Here is a 20796-nt window from a genome sequence, read left to right as displayed (position 1 = left end):
GATCTGTGAGTTTTGAGGGCAGCCTGGTCTACAAAGAAAGTCCAGGACAGCCAGGGCTGCACAGAGAAACCATCTCGAAAACAAAACAAAACAAAAAACAAACAAACAAAAATTTAGGGGCTGGAGAGATGGCTCAGTGGTTAAGAGCACTGGCTGCTTTTCCTGAGGACCTGGGTTCAATTCCCAGCACCCACATGGCAGCTCACAGCTATATGTAATTCCAGTTTCAGGAGATCTGATACCCACACAGCAATGCCCATAAAATAAAATAAAAAGAAATTTAAAAAGAATCCGGGCGTGGTGGCGCACGCCTTTAATCCCAGCACTTGGGAGTCAGAGGCAGGCGGATCGCTGTGAGTTCAAGGCCAGCCTTGGTCTACAAAGTGAGTCCAGGATGGCCAAGGCTACACAGAGAAACCCTGTCTCAAAAAACCATAAAAAAAAAAAAAAAAAAAAAGAAAGAAAGAAAGAAAGAAAGAAAAAAGAAAAGAAAATTGAAAAGCAGGCATTCATGGTGTCTCGGGCCTGTAATCTTAGCATCTAGAAAAACTGGCTCAGGTTCAAGATCAGTCTAGGGTACAGTGTCAGGCCCTGCCCAAACAAACAGAAACAGAGGGTCTGGGGACTTAGCTCAGTTGCTGAAGAGCTTGCTGAGCATGCATGAGGCATTGGCTTTGATCTCCAGCACTGTCTAATGGGCAAGTCCACGTCCAGCCTGTGCTGCATGAGATCTGGCTTGTGCACAGCCCGAGGACCCGAGTTCTAATCCCCAGCACCCACTTAAAGCTAGGCACTCTAGGAGGGAAAACTTCAGATCCCAAACTGGCAACCTCCCTGAGCTCAGAAAATAAAGCTTTCATTCTAAGCTTCTGTATCTGAAGTGAGTTTTCTCGGCTCTCACCCCGAACCCAACATTTTGACTTCAGTGAGCCTCAGATACACTCAAGCTGCGCATACACAGAAACACAAAAGTAAATTCTAAAGAAAATATAAATCAATCAACCAAACATAAACAAAGACTCGACGATAACGCTCTCGCTGTCCTCCGGGGGGCGCACAAAGGCTTTAGGCAGCGAAATGCAAATAAGCAGAGTCTGGGCTGGAGGCGCATTTTCAGTCAGGCGCGTTCTGGACAGCCCAGGCTCCTCGGGGGATTTAAGGTTCAAGAATGCGAAGCTGCTGCATCCGCGCAAGTCCGAAGCCGAAAGGCTGAGACCAGACACAGATAATTTACGCGTTTTTCAAATTTTATTTTTATTTCTTGGTGTTTCGAGACAGGGTTTCTCTGTGTAGCCCTGGCTATCCTGGACTCCCTTCGTAGACCAGGCTGGCCTCGAACTCACAGCGATCCACCTGCCTCTGCCTTTTAAGTGCTGGAACAACAGGCGTGCGCCACCACACCCGGCTTAATAACGCGTTCTTTAGAGCGTCTCTTGTCTTGGGCTTCTTGTCCCTTCTCCGTCAGCTACATTTTCTCGGGAGTCGACATTGCCAGCAGGCGCACTTACGGGCAGCCCTTCCCGGCGTCCCTAGCGACAACGTTCCGGGGGGCCTCTAGGGGCCTCGGGGCAAGATGGCGGCGGCGGCGGGGTCCGAGAGGCGCGAGCGGAGGCCTCCGGGGCGAGTGTGAGGAGGGGTCCCGGGGTCCCGGGTAGGTCCGGGCCGGGGCCCCGCTGCGGAAGGGACCATGCTACGTTCTACCGGCTTCTTCCGCTCCATCGACTGCCCATACTGGGCGGGGGCTCCCGGGGGGCCTTGCCGGCGGCCCTACTGCCACTTCCGGCACCGCGGAGCTCGGGGTCCCGGCGCTCCCGGCAGCGGCGGCGCAGCATCTCCCGGCTCAGCAGGTAAAGCCCGCACGACCGCGCCGGGCTCCGCTGCTGGGCCCGCCTGGCCGCACACCCTCCCTTAGCCGCCGTCGCGATGCTGTGCACGAGTGCCCAGGCCTCTCCGATCACAAACTGAACCGTAAATCCCGACAGGACAGGGGGAGTGACAGTGCAGGCGCGTCACCCAGCTAGGGGGACTTGGTGCGACCGGTGTCATTCCCTCCTGTCACCGTGCGCTGGTGGGGAAACCTTGTTTATGATCGAGACCGTTTCCCTTCGGGCGAGACCGTCGCCGCCTCCAGTAGTTTGGATGCACAAGGCTCTAGGGCCACCAGCTGCTTGTCCAGCCGCAAACCCGCTTGGCTTAGATGGGTGTAGACGTTCAGCTTGGCAGGGAGCGTGCCGCACTGTTGAAGAAGGCCTCGAGGATCCGGCAGTGTGTAGGAGGTATTGTGTCAGGAAGGGAAAAAAAAAAAAAAAAAAGAAGTTGGGAGAAATTAGGATTTTTGTTAGCTGTCGTTTGTCTTTAGTGTGTAGGCCAGGCTGGCTTGGCACCTAGGATCCTCACGCTTCGATCTACCGGGTCCTGGAATAACTCTAAACCCAATCCAGAGAACTTCGGTCGCACAGAAGAAGACATTGTAGGAGATGAAGAGATGGCTCGGATTTAAGAGCGCTCGCTGCTTTTGGCTGGGTGTGGTCGTGGTGCACGCCTTTACTCCCAGCACTCTGGGGGTAACGCCCGATGGACTTCTGATTCTGAGGCCTTGTTCAGAAAAGCCATAGACGGTGAGACCCTGTCTAGGGATGGGGCGACAACATGGTGCTGCTGTTGCACAGGCCTTGGGTTGGGTTCCCAGCATCCACATGGCAGCTTGGTAATCCCCGTTCCAGGTGACCTGACACATTCTGGCTTCCGGGCAGCAGACATGTCTGGTGCAAATGCATTCATGCAGACAAAACTACCATACCCACCAAGTTACAAATAAGAAAATCAAAACAAAACCCACCGTTACAAATAAGAAAACCAAACCAAAACAAAACAAAACAAAACAAAAAAACAGCCTTGCACCCAGGCATGGTGGGGCTGCAGAGGCAAGTGAATCTTTTTGAGTTCAAAGCCAGCCTGGGCTATATATATGTAGCCTCCTCTAAGAAAGAGAGACAGGCAGACATTAGGAGGAAAGCCTGGAGGGAGAGGTTTATTGAATAGAGTGTAATTTCGACCTCTCTGGTGACCCGTTCCATAGGAGTGGCATATATATATATATTTTATATTTATATTTATATATATATGTATTTATATATTTTGTGTGTGTGTGTGTGTCTGTCTGTCTCGTGTGAGTGTATCTGCAGAGGCAGGCAGTTATGAGCCTTCAGACACGGGTGCTGGGCCTGGAGCTCAGACCCTTGGCAAGAACAGCCAGTGTTCTTAACTTCTTAGCCCCTTGTTTGACTTTTGAGACCAGGTCTCACTGTGTGGCTCTGGCTGTCCTGGGTTGCCTCTGCCTCCAAGTGGGAACTAAAGGTTAAGTGGGGTTAAAGGTGAAAGCAGTTCTGGACCTCAGGGTGCCAGTGTGTCAGATCATGACTTCCAGCTTCTGCCCACAGCTTCAGGCCGGGGACAGCCTGGCTGCTGGCCTCGAACACAGAGTTCTGTCTACCTCTGCCTCTGCCTCCCAAGTGCTGGGATTGAAGGTGTGTGCCACCACCCCTAGGCTGACATCCGGGCTTTTCTGCCCTGTGGGGATGGAGGCTGGGTCCCTGCCTGTTGTGTGCTGTGCCAGTACAGTCCCGTCCCCAAGCAGAGTGTTGGGGCCTCAGCCGTCCTCTCGTTGTTCTGCTTGTCCTGTCCTGTGCCACAGCTGTCCACCTGCTTTCCCAGAAGGGCATCTTTGGGGTCTGGTTTTGTCCTGCACACCCTACACTCCCCGAGGGTATAGGCACTTCGTTCCTTGTGGCACCTTGTGATGTCCTCAGTGCACCGCGGTGGCCCTCTGAGGAGGCCTGGGCCTGCACTGCTCTAGATGAGGACAAAGGCTCAAGTGCTTGGACCTTGGTGGTGTCCTTTGGGCTTGCTGGAGTAGCTCTCCACAGCCTTTGTGCCCACAAAAAAGCAAACCCACATGTGGCGGGCTTTGGTGCCTCGGAGCTGTAGGTGAGAGCGACATGGAGACAAACGGCCCTGGATGCTGCCAGCTGGCTTTTCCTCAGCTGGGGATGCGTGCTCACCCTGTTGAGGCGGGGCTGAGTGCCATGGAGGGGAGATGGGCTTTGGGGAAAAGGAAGTTTGCTCCTGATACCAGTGAGGGCGTAGGAGCCCCCGTGAGTGACAGGGCTAGGCCTTGGGTATCTTTCAGGGTTCCTGTTGGTTTGGGTTTGGGTCTATCTAGCTGGTATACATGGAGGGGCCGGCACAGTGGCCCTCACAGCCCAGGGCCCACTTGTCTCCACTCTTGCACAGCTCCTGTCCCTGTCAAGGGAGGGAGGGTGAGAGGAGCTGAAATGACAAGTGACACCGTGCGACTCCATCTGAGACTCTCTGGCAGTGAGTTGTGGGTGGTGGCCAGGAGCGAAGTGCCAATGGCCCACCCCCAACCCCCAGCAGGAGTTGTTCCCAGATTCTCCTGTGGACAGTTTGGGTGCCAAGGGGCAAGTCCAGTGCAGTAGCTGTGGAGCTTCTAGAAGGAATAGGGTTTGATCAAGCAAAGGAGAAGGGTGTCCTGGGGGACAAGAAAGTGCCTGTGCCTATGGCCAAGTTCCTTCTGAGCCTATGCGCACTCCTGGATCCCAGCCCAGTTCCCACAGCATATGGGTGAGCAGGGTCAGGGCAAGCAGGCAAGGCTGGCCCCTTCCCACCAAGCTCTGCCAGCGACACATAGGAGGGACCTGGGACTGCCTGTTGTCCTGTTAGGTCAGGCTTTGCCGCCTGCAGAGGCAGAACTCCAGGGGTGGCTTTCCTTGTCTGAGCAAGCTAATGGCAACCTACACTTTGGCCTCCATCCCAGGAAAAGACCAACTGACAGGAACCCCAGCAGGGGGTGCTGCAGGCCACAGCATCTGGCCAGCCCTTGTCTCCCAAAGAGGGACAGTCGAGGATAGTTGGCACTGGGCATGTGGGGAGACATCTGTGCATTGGAAGGTGAAGCGCAGGGCCACCCTACTCTGGTTGGACAGGTGCCTGGTGACATCAGGGCTGCCAGTAGCTGGCGCCACCAGCCCATTGTTGCTGGGGGTGGCGGCTTGGAGGGCTGATGGGCTTCCCAGGGCAGGACTGAGGACACATCCTCCTGCTCCTCAACTGCCACACGTGTCAGGTGCTCTCTTCAAGGTCCTTTTTGTGGGCTGGAGAATGCAGAAGAGCCCCAACGCTGCTCATCCTGTGGGGCCCACATCTGCCCCTGGCCATGGCTCCTCTGTGAGGTCATCCTTCACCAGGTCCTCCTGATGTGTGGCCTGTCTGCCCTGGTGTCATTTACCGAAGGGCCTTGGGATTTCAAGTGACTGCTGGTGCAGGGAGCTGCTGGAGTGTGGGTTGCAGCTGGCCTCCTGTTCTAGGGTACCCTCCCACAGAGGGGGAGCCTGTCCAGGACAGCGAGACAGCTAGACAGACCTGAGGGGTGGGGGCTCAGCTGGCTGGATCCTGGAAGTGCAGCCTCTGCAGGGGCTTCTGTGGCAGTCAGGAGCCATGTGGGAGGAGGTTAGGGCATGCTCTACTCCCTGGGAACGATGTGACAGTCTGGGAGTGCTGTGGGTAAACGCTGGCTCCCACGCCCTGCCTCCGCCATTCTGGCCATTCTGGGCTCAGTGTACACTTATGGGACTGTATGGGAAGAGGGGCGGGGGCAAGCACACTGGCTCTGGGAGTTGAGAAAAGGCAGGTCCTTGTACGACATCCGGAACTGGGTTTTGAAGGGTCAGTAGGAGTTTGTCCGGTGGCTAGAAGAAGCCAACAGCACTCCTCGCTGACGCCCTCGCAGCCTTCTAGAGAGGTTTGGGTGCCACTGTTGATCTGGGGGAGTGACTTGTGCAGGGGAGATTGGAGGCTCAGCCCCGCACCCCAGCTTTCTTGTTAGTCTTCCTGCAGCTGCAGCAAGCCGCTCTTCTGAGGACTCCTGAATCTATGTGTTGAAGGTCCTGAGAGCTGGTGGCCCAGGGTCTGCCCAGTGAGCTGTGGGGGTGGGCCTCAGGGCAGGTCCAGACTTGGGTGGGTAACAGGGGGGCTTGGCTGGGGACTCTTGCATAGTTCTCAGTACAAACATGTAGAGTGGGGGTGGGGTGCTTTTCCCTCTGCAAACCTGCTGGTGTCAGGCTGGGGCAGGACAGAGGGGACCTGGCCATCTCCACGGGGAGCAAGTTAGGAAGGCCAGATAGGGCCTTGTCCTGGAGGATTGTATTTATTGGCCTGTGGGGCAGAGGGAAGGAGGGCCACCTGTAGCCTGGCCTAGGATGATGTCAGCGCATGGGCTCCTCTGACTGGTGGGGACCATGGTGGCTCCATCCTGTCCTTGCCTCAGAGGCCCCAGCATCCGAGGCATGTAGGGGGATGTCCCCTTGCATCCTACTTAGTGGCCCCACCTGCCAGGGAGCCATTGTCATCCTACAGGCCTGGCCTTGTGGAAGAAGGCAGCTTTGGAGGGTGACCTGGGGCCCAGGGTCCTGGGCTTATTACTCAAGGGTGCCCTCCTAGGGTAAGACTTGTGCACTTCCTGGCTCTGCGCCATCTTCCTCGGCCAGGCCTCATAGTGTGCCATCTCCCAGAGCTCTCTTAACCTGCTCTCCTCAAGGAACCTGGGAGCTTGATCCTGCTTGGGTGACCTGCTAAGGGATCCCAGTGTGGGGTGGACAGAGCCAGCCTAGGAAAGATGGGTCACAGTCCTCTGTGGAGACCTTGGGCTGTGTGGTCATCCACTGTGGGGCTGGCAGTCAGTGCTGTGCCAGTCAGAACCCATCCGAGGCAACACAGAGTGGCTGGTTCTCCCAGGACCTCGCGCCCAGCACCCTGCTTTGCCCAATTTCCTCCTCTCCTTCCCCTGTGGTGTTTGGGGAGCATCCTTCTCTGCCTCCTGGGCTGGGAGCTCTCAGAGCCCGAGGCTGGCTGGGCCTGAGCAGTGTCTGGGCCTTTATCAGTTTCTTGGCCTTGAGTGGAGACCTCGGGTGCTGCTGCTGGCCAGGGTCTGGCTTCCTGTTGGCAGGAGAGAGGCCCAGGACTGTACTGCCTTGAGAGACTACCACCTCTGGTGTGGCCTGAGTCTGGGTCACTCCTCCCGCAGGCAGTCTGAGCTTGCACTGGGCAGTCTGCCCTGCAGGTGGAGGTATTTCCGAGAGCATAACCTGTGGGTGCTCTCAGTCACCTGTGTGCCCAGTCCCCCTCCCCAAAGAGCACCGTGTGCATCCAGGTTACACAGAAAGGTCCTGTCTCATTATGAGGCCCAGGCTGGTGCCATCCCCTGCCTCAGTTTCCCCTGTCCTGGACTAACAGGTGTGCAAAACCACCCCAGGGATCAACATTAGTGACTGTGTGAAAAAATACCTGGTAGCAGCACTTCAGAGTTTATTCTGGTTTAGCAGCGGGCTGCAGTCCACACGGGGACCAGGGTGGGGGCAGGGCAGAGGAGGGGAGGGGGAAGGAGCCACTCACATCGAGCCCACAGTCAGGAAGCAAACGCTGGTGTTCAGCTTGCTTTCTCTTTTTTTGTTGTCTAGGACCCCAGCACATACAATGGTGCCCCCAAGTGTAGGATGTGTCTGCCCCTCACAGCCAGTGAAATGATGCTCCCCTCAGTTAACAGCGCCCCTCCCTGTGATGCTCCCTCACAGTTAATAGCACCCCTCCCTGTGATGCTCCCTCACAGTTAACAGCGCCCTTCCCTGTGATGCTCCCTCACAGTTAACAGCGCCCCTCCCTGTGGTGCTCCCTCACAGTTAACAGCGCCCTTCCCTGTGGTGCTCCCTCACAGTTAACAGCGCCCTTCCCTGTGGTGCTCCCTCACAGTTAACAGCGCCCTTCCCTGTGGTGCTCCCTCACAGTTAACAGCGCCCTTCCCTGTGGTGCTCCCTCACAGTTAACAGCGCCCCTTCCTGTGGTGCTCTCTCACAGTTAACAGTGCCCTTCCCGGAGCTCCGTCCCCCTGGCAGTGGTCACAGGTTACCTGTGCTGTGCTCTGAGTCCCTGCAGAGTCAGACTTTCACAAGGTCCCCCAGAGCCCATCTCAGGAGCAGGGTGGGCACCTCAGGTTCAGGTCACCACTGTGAGGGCCACCCTGTGCCTGTGTCTGAGCTGCAGACAATCAGAACCAAGCTCTTGGTAGCTGTGTGCTCAGAGTCTGTAGACTGGCCAGGCATGGTGGGTCACACCTTTACTCCAACACTCGGGAGGCTGAGGCAGGAGAATCACCTGAATTCCCAGACAGCCTGGGCTAAAGTAAGACCTTGTCTCCAAGAAGCAAGCAAGCAAACAAAAACACCTGTGGGGTGGCTGAGCTTTTGCCACCGAGCCAGACCAGCTGGTTGGATCCCTGTAGCCTGCATGGTGGAAGCAGAGGACAGCCGCCAAACGGCTCCGACCTCCACTGCAGACGCTCCAGTAAACAAAACAGGCAGCCAGGGCTGCTCCACATTTGGCTGTCATCCCTCCACTGCCATCTGGGCTCACACGGGGCTGGGCTTGCAGGTGGCCCTGGGCGCAGTGTTCATTTCAGCCCTGGTGAACGCTTTGGTCTCTTAGGTTTCCCGTTCCCGTCTCTCCCCCCGGCCCCAGCGGCATTGGCATGCTAGGCAGCTTCTCTTGAGGCTGTTTCTCCCCAGCCTAGGTCGGCCTTGAACTTCTGATCCTCCTGCTTCAGCGTCAGGCATGGCTGGCCAGCTGCCTCTGATCCTTGACATGTTACTTTCTCCCCCGCACTTCTAGCTGCCGCTCTCTCTTGCTTTTTTTTTTTCCCCTGAAACAAGGTTTCTCTGTGTAGCCTTGACTGTCCTGGACTCAAGACCAGGCTGGCCTGGAACTCACAGCCATTTGCCTGCCTCTGCCTCCTGAGTGCTGGGATCACAGGTGTGCCCAGCCTGACATCTCACCCTGATCACCCCAGCACCCGGGAGCAGAGAGAGAGAGCCGAAGTCCCAGGTCCTCCTCAGCAGCACGTCCAGGCCAGCCTGGCTTCCCCACAGTGAGGTCTCGCCTCAGACAGAGAGGGTGAGGCAGCCCCTCTCCGTCCCCCCACCTGCCTCCTCGCTCGGGGGCTGTGCGCCCCTCTCAGCGCGGCTGTGAGCACCGGGCTGCAGATGTGAACTTCCTGCTTGTGTCCCTCATTGAGGTGCATCTTTCATGCACAGAGCTTGTATTTTGGGGTGTTAGCTGCAGAGATGGCTGTCACAGAACAAGAAGCAAAAGGCAGAAGCTCGCCTGGCCAGTACAGCCCCTGCTCCCTCAGCCTATCTCCCGGCAGGCCCTGTCTCAGCTCCTTCCTGTGTCTCCCAGGCCCACTGCCCTCTCATGACCACCCTGTGATGTCACTAGGCCCCTGATGATGCAGGGTGTAGTCCCCAGCTCAGGGTCATCAGCCACAGGAAACGGGACAGGAGAGCAGTTTGAGGCAGCTGTGGGGGAACTGCCACAGGTTCATGGTGGGCTTTCTGCACATGCTTCAGGTGCCTGACATCTGCGGGGCAGTGCAGGCCATTCCGGTTTGTAACAAGATGCCCACACTGGCCTTGCAGCCTGTGCACTTCAATTAACTGTCATTTCTCTCCTCCCCTCTGCCCCCCCCCCCCCAGTCCCTTGGGGGCAGTGCTCGGCAGTGCCTGGCCCCACTTCTCTCGCAGATGCTATGCACAGTTCGGTCACATAACAGTTCTTGTTATACCAGTGGGTATATCATAGGTACCGATCCCTTTAAGCCTTTAAAAAAAGATCTTTACTTTTTATTATGTACAGGAGTGTGTCTGTGTGGGTGTAGTGCAGGTACCCATGGAAGCCTGAAGTCCCATTCTCTGGACTGGAGTTGCTGGTTTGTAAGCCGCCTGATGTGGGGCTAGGGTGTAAGCTAGGCCCCTCTCCGGAGCAGTGCGAGTTCTCACCTGGCCATCTCCAGTCCCTCTGCGAGGGACACATACCTAGCACAGGTCCTGGCATAGGGCATGTGATCCCCACACAGCAGCATGGCAGTGTCACGGTGGGGATGTCCTCGAGGCCCAAGCGTGGTGTGCAGGAGGTTCTGGAAGGTTGGTTCTCTTACCTTACGCGTCTCTAGCAGGTCGGCTCAGTGGCTGCTCCGTGTTCTTTTCCTTTCAGGGCTTGGTTATGACCCGTACAACCCGGAGCTGCCTCAGCCTGCTGTGCAGAGGGAGCATGGCGCCCTGGGCGCGGACGGCGGCATGCTGGAGCTGGAACTGGTCAACCAGGCCATTGAGGCTGTGCGTGGTGAGGTGGAGCTGGAGCAGCGGCGCTACCAGGAGCTCCTGGAGACCGCCCGGGGGCACGGCGCCGCGGCTTCAGCCCTGGCGCCCTGCAGCCCTGCCGCCAGCATGGATGACGACGACACCTTCTCCCTGGCCCTCACGTATACACCGGGTGGCCTGCTGAGCCCAGACTCTGGCTACCAGCCCACCCCACTGGCTGCTCCTGCTGAGCCAGGTCACAAGTACTCCCTGGCGCCTTCAGACCGGGGTGAGGGCAGAGCTGGCGGAGGTGCTGGTGCCCTGGAGTATGTCCCCAAGGCTGTGGGCCAGCCACGCCGCTGTGGCCGTCCCGTGCCCGGTGGCAAGTACGTGGTGGACAGCTCAAAGCCATCAACAGACCTGGAGTATGACCCACTGTCCAACTACTCAGCCCGGCACCTTGGCAGGGCCAGTGCCAGGGACGAGCGGGCCACCAAGCGGCCTCGGGACTCCAGAGGTGCTGAGCCCTACACACCTGCCCTCAAGAAGCCATGGGACCCCTTCGGCAGCTGTGAGGCCAGGTTCTCAGACTCAGAGGACGACGTGGCCAGCCCCCCAAAGGCTGATGTTAAGAGCCCGAAGGCTGGCGCTGACCCTGGGAGCAAAGCGCCTGGGAAGCCGGCCTCCAAGGAGAGCGCGCAGCCCGGGGAGGGCAGCCTGCGGGGCACCAAGGAGATGGCCGTGCAGTATGACGTGGAAGACCTCGGGCAGCCTCCTAAAGCACCGGGCACAGTGTCCTCGGCCAAGCTTGCCTCCCCAGCCAGGGCCTCTCAAGATGCTGGGGTCCCCAAGGAGGGCAAAGCCAAGAAGAGGAGAAGTGGGACCCCAGCCAGCGTCAGCCACCAGGACAAGGCCCACAAGAAGGACAAGAAGAAAGACAAAGGCCCAGCGCGGGCCCGAGGGAAGGACACGGTGTGTGCAGACAGGAGCAAGTCACAGGCCGGCAGCCCGCGGGCCAAGACCCAGGGGCCCGAAGGGACCAAGAAGAAGCCATCCTCTGCCACCACAGTGGCCAGCTCAGGGAAAGGGGGGGCGGGCCGCCCCTCCACTGGGGGCCCCCAGGATTCTGGGCCTGGTGCCCACGCACCATTAGCCTGGAAAGGCAGCAGTTCAAGAAAGACACCATCGGGGAAGTTAGGGGAACGGAAGGCCCGCTCCCTGGATGAGGGTGCCCCCCAGGACACCCCTAAGCTCAAGAAGCGGGCCCTGAGCCATGCTGAACTGTTTGGGGATGAGAGTGAGGAGGAGGAGGGCTCGGGCCGGGGGGCCGGGGCTGGAGCACCCCGGGTCTGGCCCCCCATCCTGCCCAGCCTTAGTTCGGACTCTGAATCAGACTCCGACTCCAGCCTGGGCCTGGGTGAGACGCAGGTGCCCAAGCGTCTCAAGGCCGCGCCGCCCGCGTCCCCCGCACCGCCCTCCCCGTTCTCCTCCTCCTCCTCCTCGGGAGGCAGCCAGTGTGCGGAGGAGGATGTGGACTACTCGGCCCTGGAGAAAGAGGTGGACTTCGACGCAGACCCCATGGAAGAGTGCCTGCGGATCTTCAACGAGTCTACCAGTGTGAAGACGGAGGACAAGGGCCGGCTGGCCCGGCAGGTGAGGGTGCTGGCCTTGGCAGGCGAGGGCCCTGCGAGGGGACACTAAGTCCTGCAGCCATCTTCAGCCGACTCCAGCCTCTGCGACCCAGGCAGAAGCCGCTCCTTCAGCACCGGCCTCTTAACTCCATTCAAAATTCAGGAACCCTCGGTGGCCGCCTGCTGCCCCCCTGCACCCTGCCCAGAGCGAGGACGCTGGCTCGCTGCCCACCCAGCCGGCTTCCCGTGGCAGCATCCGACTGACCGTTCAGACTGACCGGCAAAGGGGTACCGGGCCCTCCCGCCCCACGCCTGCCTCACACCACCTCCTGTCCTCGGCTCCTTGCCCTTTCTTGCCCCTCTGCCCCTCCCCTAGCTCTTGCTCCTTTCCTGGCCCCTAACCCCTTTCTCTCCTCTCTCCCTGGCTTGCCTGGCTCAGGCCAGCCAGCCTTGACCCATCTGGGTGTCCCTTGTAATGACCCCGTGCTGGCCACCAGAGGGAGCTCACCCTGAGCAAGCAAAGATGGACTTGGCCAGTCCCCTCCAGCACCAGGCCTAGGGACTCCCTTGACTGGCACTCCATATCTGAGCCGTCACCCTGGGCTGGGTGTGGGGGCAGCAGCAGGGGCCATGCCCACTGTCCTGTCCACAGGAAGCCTGGGAGGCAGGTGCTGAGGCCGGGTCTTGGGCCGCAGGGTGCTCATCCTGGGTAGGGCTCTCATTTGCAGGACCACCTGAGCTCTGGTGACAACAGGCTGGGTGGAAGGCAGGGTCTGTCCCCAGTCGGCACCCAGAGTGAGGAGTGCGTGTGTATTTTCAGCCCCCCAAGGAGAAGGCCGAGGAGAAGGCGCACGCTGGCCTGACCACTTTGTTCCCGGGTCAGAAGAGGAGGGTCTCACACCTCTCCAAGCCAGGCAAGGAGGTGAGACCCAGATCTGGGGACACAGGGCGGGCAGCTGGAGGGAGAAGGCCTGCCACCATAGCCTGGCTCCCTGGACCCTGCTGCTACCTTTGGAACCCAGTGCTTTGTGTCCCATCCACACTGCCTGTCCCACTGTCCCTGACCTGGGCACAGGAACAGTGCAGGGTGGAGTGGAGCAAGTCCCTGTGGGTATTGGAGCTGAGTGGACTATCCAGCTGCTGAGCCCAGCTGCCTCAGTGAGGACACTGGGAGAGGCCTGTGCATGGTGTGATGACAAGCCTAGACCCAGACAAATGTCCCAGGTGGTGGGGCTCGGGGTGCCAGATGCAATCGCCAAGGAAAGTTTTGTCTTTGAGGAGACATGGGGTGCAGATAGCTCATGAACCCCAAGAGAGAACTGAGGTCAGGAAGCAGCCCACTGCTGCCTTATACTGGTGGGCGGTGGCACCTTGGAGTCCCTGCTGCCTCCACTAGCTCAGGCCACATCACTCCGTTTGCCTTGAGCGCTCTAGACTCGGAGCTAGGCTCCAGCACCTGTGTTCTTTCAGGCAGAGGCCCCAAAGAGGGTCCCGGTGGCTCCCCCAGCTCGGCCCCCAACTGCTCAGGAGGTGTGCTATCGGCGAGCGCAGCAGGCTCAGAGGGACTCAGCCAGTTGGCTACAGGCTACTCCAAGGCCACCTGAGAGGCCCCCCTCTGTGCACATCTCAGCCCCCGGGGAGAAGAGGAGGATTGCTCACGTCCCCAACCCCCGCCTGGCTACCGGTAAGCCCTGCCCCCCCACCCCCGCTTTTACTCCCCACCCCCACCCCGCATGTACATTGTGAAGGGGAGCAGCACCCTGAGAACTCCTGATGTACTTGGCCTCACACCTTCCCAGGGCCTTGGTGACTAACTTGTAAGGACAAGATGGCCAGGATGGTTTGGGCAGCCTTCTTGCTCCCTTCCAGCCCAGGGCCCTCAGTGCTTACCTGGAGTGGGCGGCAGCTCAGAAGGTCAGGTGTGGGTTGGTCCTGTCCGCTCTGAGTGGTGGTCCCAGCTCTAGGGAGCAATGCTGTGTGTCTCACAGCCCTCAGGGAGGGTCGTGCCAGCTCTGACTGCCCTCGTATGCCAGGCACCTCTTGATCTGCCTCTGCTCGCGGTCTAGCTGCTCACAGGCCGGGAGTGGCTCCTGCAGGTGCGCCCTCCTCCCTGGGGGCTGAGAGAGCACTGGAGAGAGCAGCCTTGGGCTGGTTCCGGGAAGGACAGCAGTGGCAGACTGTGCTTTCCCTGAGCCCTGTGAAAGAGAGATCCCAGCCAGGGCAGGGGTCCCTAGCCTCTCCTCACCTTCTTCAGTGTCGCTGGGCCCTGATGTCAGGTACCTCACACCCTTGCGTGGACATACAGGGAGTAGCTAGGGCGGAGACTCTGGTTTGTGACCTCATTACAGGGACAGGCAGGTAGGCTGTCACAATGAGCAGGCTGAGGCATCCCAGGCCCTTTGGTCCTGTGCCCAGGAGCCAGGGCTACCCCTCAGACGTCAATGTCTCGGAGTTGGGGGCTGGAACATGTGTCAGAAGCCCCGACCACGCCCCACCATTTGCCAGACTGCCCGGACCGTGGCGTTGCCTGAGCCGGCCTCCGCAGCCGCGTGGCCCTTCCCCACCTCCATGGACTTGTCCCAGAGCAGCTAGAGTCCCATGTCCTTCCGCAACCCGGGCCCGGTGCCCCGGCCCCCGCTGCGCTGCGAGATGCGCGTCCTGCTCACACTCAACGACCGCAGCTTCCTGGTGCTCCGCAGCTCCGTCATGGGCCTCCTGTCGTCCTGCACTCATGTCCCCTGTCCCCCACCAGCCCCCACAGGTGCCAAGAGGGCGCTCCCTGCCAGCAGCAGCCAGGTGCCCCACGGCCCCGAACCTGGCAGCCAGCCACTGAAGACACGCACGTTGTCAGGAATGGCATCCAAAACAACCAGCACCATCACCCCCAAGCGCGTCGCCCACAGCCCGTCACTCCAGGTACCCGCACTGCTGCCAGCTTCCCTGGTGCTCTCACAGTGAGCTGCGCTCCGCCCCTATGGTCCCAGCAGGATTGTGTTGGCCTTGGGTCCTAGTGCTGAGAATGAGCTTACTCACGCCTGACCACGCCCCCAGCCCCTCACTGGGGGGGTTCTAGGCAGGGCTCCACCCTCTGCTGTGCCACCCCCGCCCCCAGCCTTTCCCTCTGGAATTCATGGCTGAACTCATGTGGTGGACAGCCTATTGCTGTCTTCCCCAGAGGCCCTGTGTCCTAACAGCCTGGTGTCTTTCCTTTAGAGTCTAAAGAAGCCCGTTATCCCAAAAGAATTTGGTGGCAAGGTCCCCACTGTGGTCCGCCAGCGCTATCTCAACCTGTTCATTGAGGAGTGCCTCAAGTTCTGTTCATCCAACCAGGAGGCCATTGAGAAGGTGAGCCCTGGCGTGTGCGTGCCCTTCATGGGGCAGACTGGGGCCCCTGGCATGCACGTGCCCTTCATGGGGCAGACTGGGGCCCCTGGCGTGTACATGCCCTTCCTGGGGCAGACTGGGGGCCCTGGAGTATGCGTGCCCTTCATGGGGCAGACTGGGGCCCTGGCTCTCATGGCAGCGGGCTACGGCTGGAAAGGTCCCATCTGTCCTCCAGGCTCTCCTCTGGGCATCTTGGTCTGAACTGGCTGCCTGTGCACACATTGCGCTGTGCCTGGCTTGGACTGCTCCTGCAGCCTGCCCACTGTCATCCCCGGTGTAGCTGGCCCTAGTGTCCATGCTCATGGGTGCCAGGACCACAGGCTGAGCACTGTCTTCCCCAGGCCCTGAACGAGGAAAAGGTGGCATATGACCGCAGTCCCAGCAAGAACATATACCTGAACGTGGCTGTGAACACCCTTAAGAAGCTGAGGGGCCTGGTCCCCAACACCGGGCCCAACCTCAGCAGTGAGTCAGGGCAGCTGTGTGGGGAGTGTCTTGCCCAGAGCTGGGTGCTCAAGGGCTGCAGCAGCAGCACCGACCCTGGTCCTTCACTCTTAGGCTGCTGCCTGAGGTGCCCCATGCCCCTCCCCCTCCACAGCCTCTTGACAGTGAGTGCCTGGCGCTGTGCATTAAGCTAGGGGGGCGCAGGAGAGAGGGTTCAGACATTTCTTACATCCTCTTGAGAGGCCGCATTCAGCAGTCCCCGTGGTGGCTGGCTTTCCTGTTCCATTAGCAGCTTCTCCCACCTCAGGACCCATTAGTTACTCGAGTGGCTGCAGCGTGCTCCGCCTCACACCTTTCGTCAGGGGCAGCAGGCCTGGCCTGTTCACCCAGAACTGGTGGGGGTGGGGTGACCTGCTCTGAGGTCCCATCACCCCAAACAGTGCCTCCCTTCCCAGCGGGGACTCCTCCCGTAAGCAGTAGTGGACAGTGTTTGTGCAGTGGGGTGTTTGTTGGGCTAGGGGTCAGCAGTGAGGGACTGTGAGGGCTGATATTGCAGCTGCCCGATCCCTCCTTGACTTTTCTGTCTATCCTTCTAGAAGCCAGTGGCCGCAGGGTTGTGTCTCACGAGGTTGTGCTGGGGGGCAAATTGGCAGCTAAAACCAGCTTCTCACTGAGCCGCCCTAGCAGCCCGCGAGTGGAGGAGCTAAAGGGTGAGTTGGCGGCTCTGCTAGCCTGTGCCTTCCTCCACGCCCGTGTCTGTCTGTTCTGTCCCCACCCTACCCCATATCATCATCGGCCCGTTGTTCTCTCCCCCTCTGGCACACTAACACCCAGTGCCCCCGCAGGGACTGCCCTGTACTGCCGCCTCAAGGAGTACCTGCTCACCCAGGAGCAGCTGAAGGAGAACGGCTACCCCTTCCCCCACCCGGAGCGCCCTGGGGGCGCTGTCATCTTCACAGCCGAGGAGAAGAAGCCCAAGGACTGTGAGTGTCCTCTCAGCAATGCCCTCAGCAGGGCCCTCAGCAATGCCCTCAGCAGGGTCCTCAGCAATGCCCTCAGCAGGGCCCTCAGCAATGCCCTCAGCAGGGCCCTCAGCAATGCCCTCAGCAGGGCCCTCAGCAGGGCCCTCAGCAATGCCCTCAGCAGGGCCCTCAGCAATGCCCTCAGCAGGGTCCTCAGCAATGCCCTCAGCAGGGCCCTCAGCAATGCCCTCAGCAGGGCCCTCAGCAATGCCCTCAGCAGGGTCCTCAGCAATGCCCTCAGCAGGGCCCTCAGCCAGGAGGTCTGGGTGGTTAACTCCCTCTGAGTTGTAGCAAACAGGTCAGGGCTGGGCCCCTTACCACGCTCAGGGGTGCTGCCTGCCAGCCCCTCACACACCCACTTGGTCTCTGCTTGTCCGCCTGTCTTCACACACAGCCTCCTGCAGAATCTGTTGTCGCTGTGGCACCGAGTACCTTGTGTCCTCCTCGGGCCGCTGTGTGCGCAATGAGGAGTGTTACTACCACTGGGGACGGCTGCGGCGCAATCGAGGTGAGGCTTGGCCACTGTTGCACACAGTCCTGCCCACGCCCTGCTGGCCTTGAAGGCCCCGTGCCCACCGCGGCCCAGTGCCGTGTGAAGGCCCTGGCCTTCTGTAATCTGCATGTTCTTTCCAGAGCACAGGGTCTGCCTGTCTCATTCCTGCAATGTCCCTGAGGGTGGGGACCTTCCCAGGCCTGTGTCATCTGGGGACACTGCTGGCCCAGATCCCTTCCCTAAATCCTGGTCCCTGGCTGGGTGGGCAAGGACCCTGCCAGGTGCCCTGAGCACCATTGCTCTGTCTCTCACCAGTGGCCGGGGGCTGGGAGACCCAGTATCTATGCTGCTCGGCTGCGGTCGGCTCTGTGGGCTGTCAGGTCGCCAAGGTAAGTCCTGCTGTGTGCCACCTCTGCTTTGCGCATCTGACTTGGTCATAGCGCTACAATGGGGTTGAGGGACGCAGCTGAGCGCTAAGCCCAGGCCGGGCATGTGGCCGCAGCTGCCTCACAGGCACCTGGTCCCAGGCCTAGCCAGGGCGTGGGAGTCCCCGAGCGCCGTATGTGGCCTGTGCTGGCCTGCTGCTGACCTCCCTGTTCCCCAGCAACACGTGCAGGATGGCCGGAAAGAGAACCTGGAGGGCTTTGTGCGCACCTTCCAGAAGGAGCTGCCAGAAGATGCCCACGCGGGGGTCTTCGCCCTCGACTGTGAGATGGTGAGTCTGGGCTCTCAGGAATCTGGGTCCACCCTGGGAGGCTGAGGAAGCGAAGCCCGATTACAAGTGGCAGGTGAGTGGCTGGCAGACACAGACTGCCACCACAGCACGTGTCAGGCTAGTGTCCTGCTGGGGAGAGGGTCTGAGTTTCCTAGCCTGCGCTCCCCCTGACTCAGTGGCCACCCTGGTGGCCCTGACTGGGCTGGTGCAGCAGCCGTGCCCAGCTGCACAGGAGCCGTGGGCCCGGGAGGCTGCTGCATCTGCCGCTGTCTCTCATCCTCAGTCCTACACTACGTACGGCCTGGAGCTGACCCGGGTCACAGTCGTGGACACAGACATGCAGGTCGTGTATGACACCTTTGTCAAGCCTGACAATGAAGTTGTCGACTACAACACCAGGTGTGTCCCGGCCTACCACGGGACCCAGGCCTTACTCCCGTCCCGCCCATCCCGACGCCCCTCTCGAATCCGGCCCTCTGCAGGTTCTCAGGGGTGACAGAGGCCGACCTCGTGGACACGAGCATCACGCTGCGGGACGTGCAGGCTGTCTTGCTGAGCATGTTCAGCGCTGACACCATCCTCATTGGACACAGCCTGGAGAGCGACCTGCTGGCCCTCAAGGTAGCTGTGCCTGCTCTGGCTGAGGATGGGAGGCCCTGCCCGCCCGGTGCTCTCTGCCACCTACACCCGCCTCCCTATAGGTCATCCACAGCACGGTGGTGGACACATCTGTGCTGTTCCCACACCGCCTGGGTCTGCCCTATAAGCGTTCCCTGCGGAACCTCATGGCCGACTACCTCAGACAGATCATCCAGGACAATGGTGAGGGGCCAGGCCTGGGGCGGGGGCGGGGAGTTAGGTGGTACAGGAAGTGAGGACCATGCTGACCACGTCTGCCCTGCAGTGGATGGGCACAGCTCCAGTGAGGACGCCAGCGCCTGTATGCACCTTGTCATCTGGAAGATCCGAGAAGACGCCAAGACCAAGCGATGACCCCTCCCCCACCGTTACCATGCCACCCTGCTGCCCTCAGCCCCGACCCCTCGGCCCCAGTGCCTCAGCCCCGATGCCCTAGGCCTCTTTTCAAACTCTGTAATAAAACATGACAGCTGACCCTGCGCATCCGAGCTCGGGCTACAGGTCCAGAGCGGCCCAGAGCCGGGGCTGAGGTCGACCCTGAGACTAGCCCCACATGCCGCTCCCCAGTCCTGTCCCCTGGAGCCTGCTGCTGCCCAAGGCAGAGCTGGCCTGGCCCCTGTGCCCAGTCAGGCACCCCTCCCCCCTTCCTCCCCCACCAGCCCACAGCTCCAGGCTGTGGCCTTACCTTCTGCTCCTTTGTATATAGCGCAGGCGACGGGACAAACCTCATGGTTTGAGACAGGGGTTGTCTTTTTTTACTTTATACTGTTATTTTTATTAATTTTTAATTTAAACCTGCTGACCTGCATACCTCCTCAGCTGAGGAGTCCAGCCCTTGTGCCACTGGGATCCAGGGGCCGAACCCCACATGGTCAGTCCCGTGGGCCTGGATGTCTGCCCTGCTTTGTGGGGTGGCTTCCGGAACTCACCCCAGCCCACCAGGACTCCCCAACCTCAGAGCCAAGGCAGCCCCCCAGACCTGGCCTTCCGGGGCCTCTGGGCCACAGTCCTGGGGGCAGCTGCCTCTCTCCATGGGTAGGAGCAGAATAAAAGTTTGTATGAACTTTAGATTTCACAGTGTGTGGTGCTTTGGGGGCCAGGCAGGACCCCGACACACCCCCATGTGGCCCCTGGGCCCGTACGACCCTGCTCTGGGGAACATGTGCAACACCCAGAGCTCTGAGTAGGCTGTGCTTGCGAGCTCTACCCTGAGGGTTAGTCACCTCGCTGTTGTGTCCCAAGTGCAGGCCGGTGGCGTGCCTTCGTTCCTTTTTGCCTATGGTGAGCCCATCTAGTGAGACAAGGGGCAGGTGGAGACCAGGAGCCCCTGCCACCTGATGTCCTGAGAAAGGGCCTGGCCGTCAAGGCCACTCTGTACCCAGGCCAGGAAACAATTTTACATGTGACCTCAGCTTGATTTGCTGCCTCTCGGTGTTTATCTATGGGGCAGAGAAGAGGCCTAGGGCCACTGGGTCCTGACCCAGCTGAGGTTAGACCCATGCAGGGTAACCTGGGTGTGAGGGTCAGGCCCTGGGGGAGCCCAGTCCAAATGCTCCCTCAAGCTTCCCGCAGGCGCTGCAGCCCACAGCCATGCACATGGTTGGCAGGGAGCTGCAGGGCCCGAGGGTATTACTAGCATAAGCCAGGCACCCACCCTTGGGTTCTCTGGACCTACCTGTCCCCTCTACCTTCTGTAAACAGGCTTTTAATAAACACTGTCAATTATTCACAAAAGCCCAGGTCTGTCTTGGGTGCGTTGGTATGTGTCTGCCTCTGCCCTGCCCAGAACATGTCAAGGTCCCCTAGAGGCTTGCCCCAGGTCAGACCAGCCAGCCAGGACCTTTGTTAGCTAATCCTGGCTCTTACACTGAGAACCTCAGGGCCTTTGTGTGCTTGGGGGACGCCTCCCCACTGTGATTACCCCCTCCCTGCGTACATGGGGCGCCTCTGATAAAGGTCATGCAGAGGACGGGAGAAAGATTTGATCAGATGTTGACTGAGTTAATGCTGAGTGAGTGGAGTAGCAATTTCTTTGGCATGCTCCAGGGTCAAGCCAACTTGACTCAAAGCTTGCAAAGGTAAGTGTTGAGGAACCTTCCAGAAGTTCTGCTCTGATGGAGGCTGGGTCCTAAGTGCCCTCCTTATCCAAGACATTCATGTTCTGCCTGTAAGGTGCTCAGCATAGTGTCTTGTCTGCTCCCTTTCCCAGAAGGCACCAGGGCATGGGAGATGAGTACACAAAGACAAAGCGCCTGGCTCAGGC

General features: G+C 59.6%; 1 protein-coding gene across 1 annotated transcript; it reads left to right on the top strand.

Annotated features, from left to right (window-relative positions):
* Window positions 1-1424: 1424 nt before the first annotated feature.
* Window positions 1425-19179, top strand: Rexo1 (RNA exonuclease 1 homolog). Its single transcript, XM_051172879.1, has 16 exons — window positions 1425-1847; window positions 10120-11858; window positions 12657-12758; window positions 13307-13520; window positions 14589-14752; window positions 15050-15181; window positions 15562-15685; window positions 16261-16374; window positions 16510-16647; window positions 17081-17194; window positions 17495-17568; window positions 17784-17894; window positions 18178-18293; window positions 18377-18515; window positions 18596-18716; window positions 18799-19179. The coding sequence occupies exons 1-16, from the start codon at window positions 1688-1690 to the stop codon at window positions 18885-18887; spliced, it is 3651 nt and encodes a 1216-aa protein (XP_051028836.1). The 5' UTR covers window positions 1425-1687; the 3' UTR covers window positions 18888-19179.
* Window positions 19180-20796: the final 1617 nt, after the last annotated feature.

This window comes from Acomys russatus, chromosome 31, assembly GCF_903995435.1.
Source record: "Acomys russatus chromosome 31, mAcoRus1.1, whole genome shotgun sequence".
Taxonomy (NCBI): Eukaryota; Metazoa; Chordata; class Mammalia; order Rodentia; family Muridae; genus Acomys; species Acomys russatus.
Note: the sequence above shows the minus strand (reverse complement) of the source record. Positions and strands in the feature narration are given on the sequence as shown.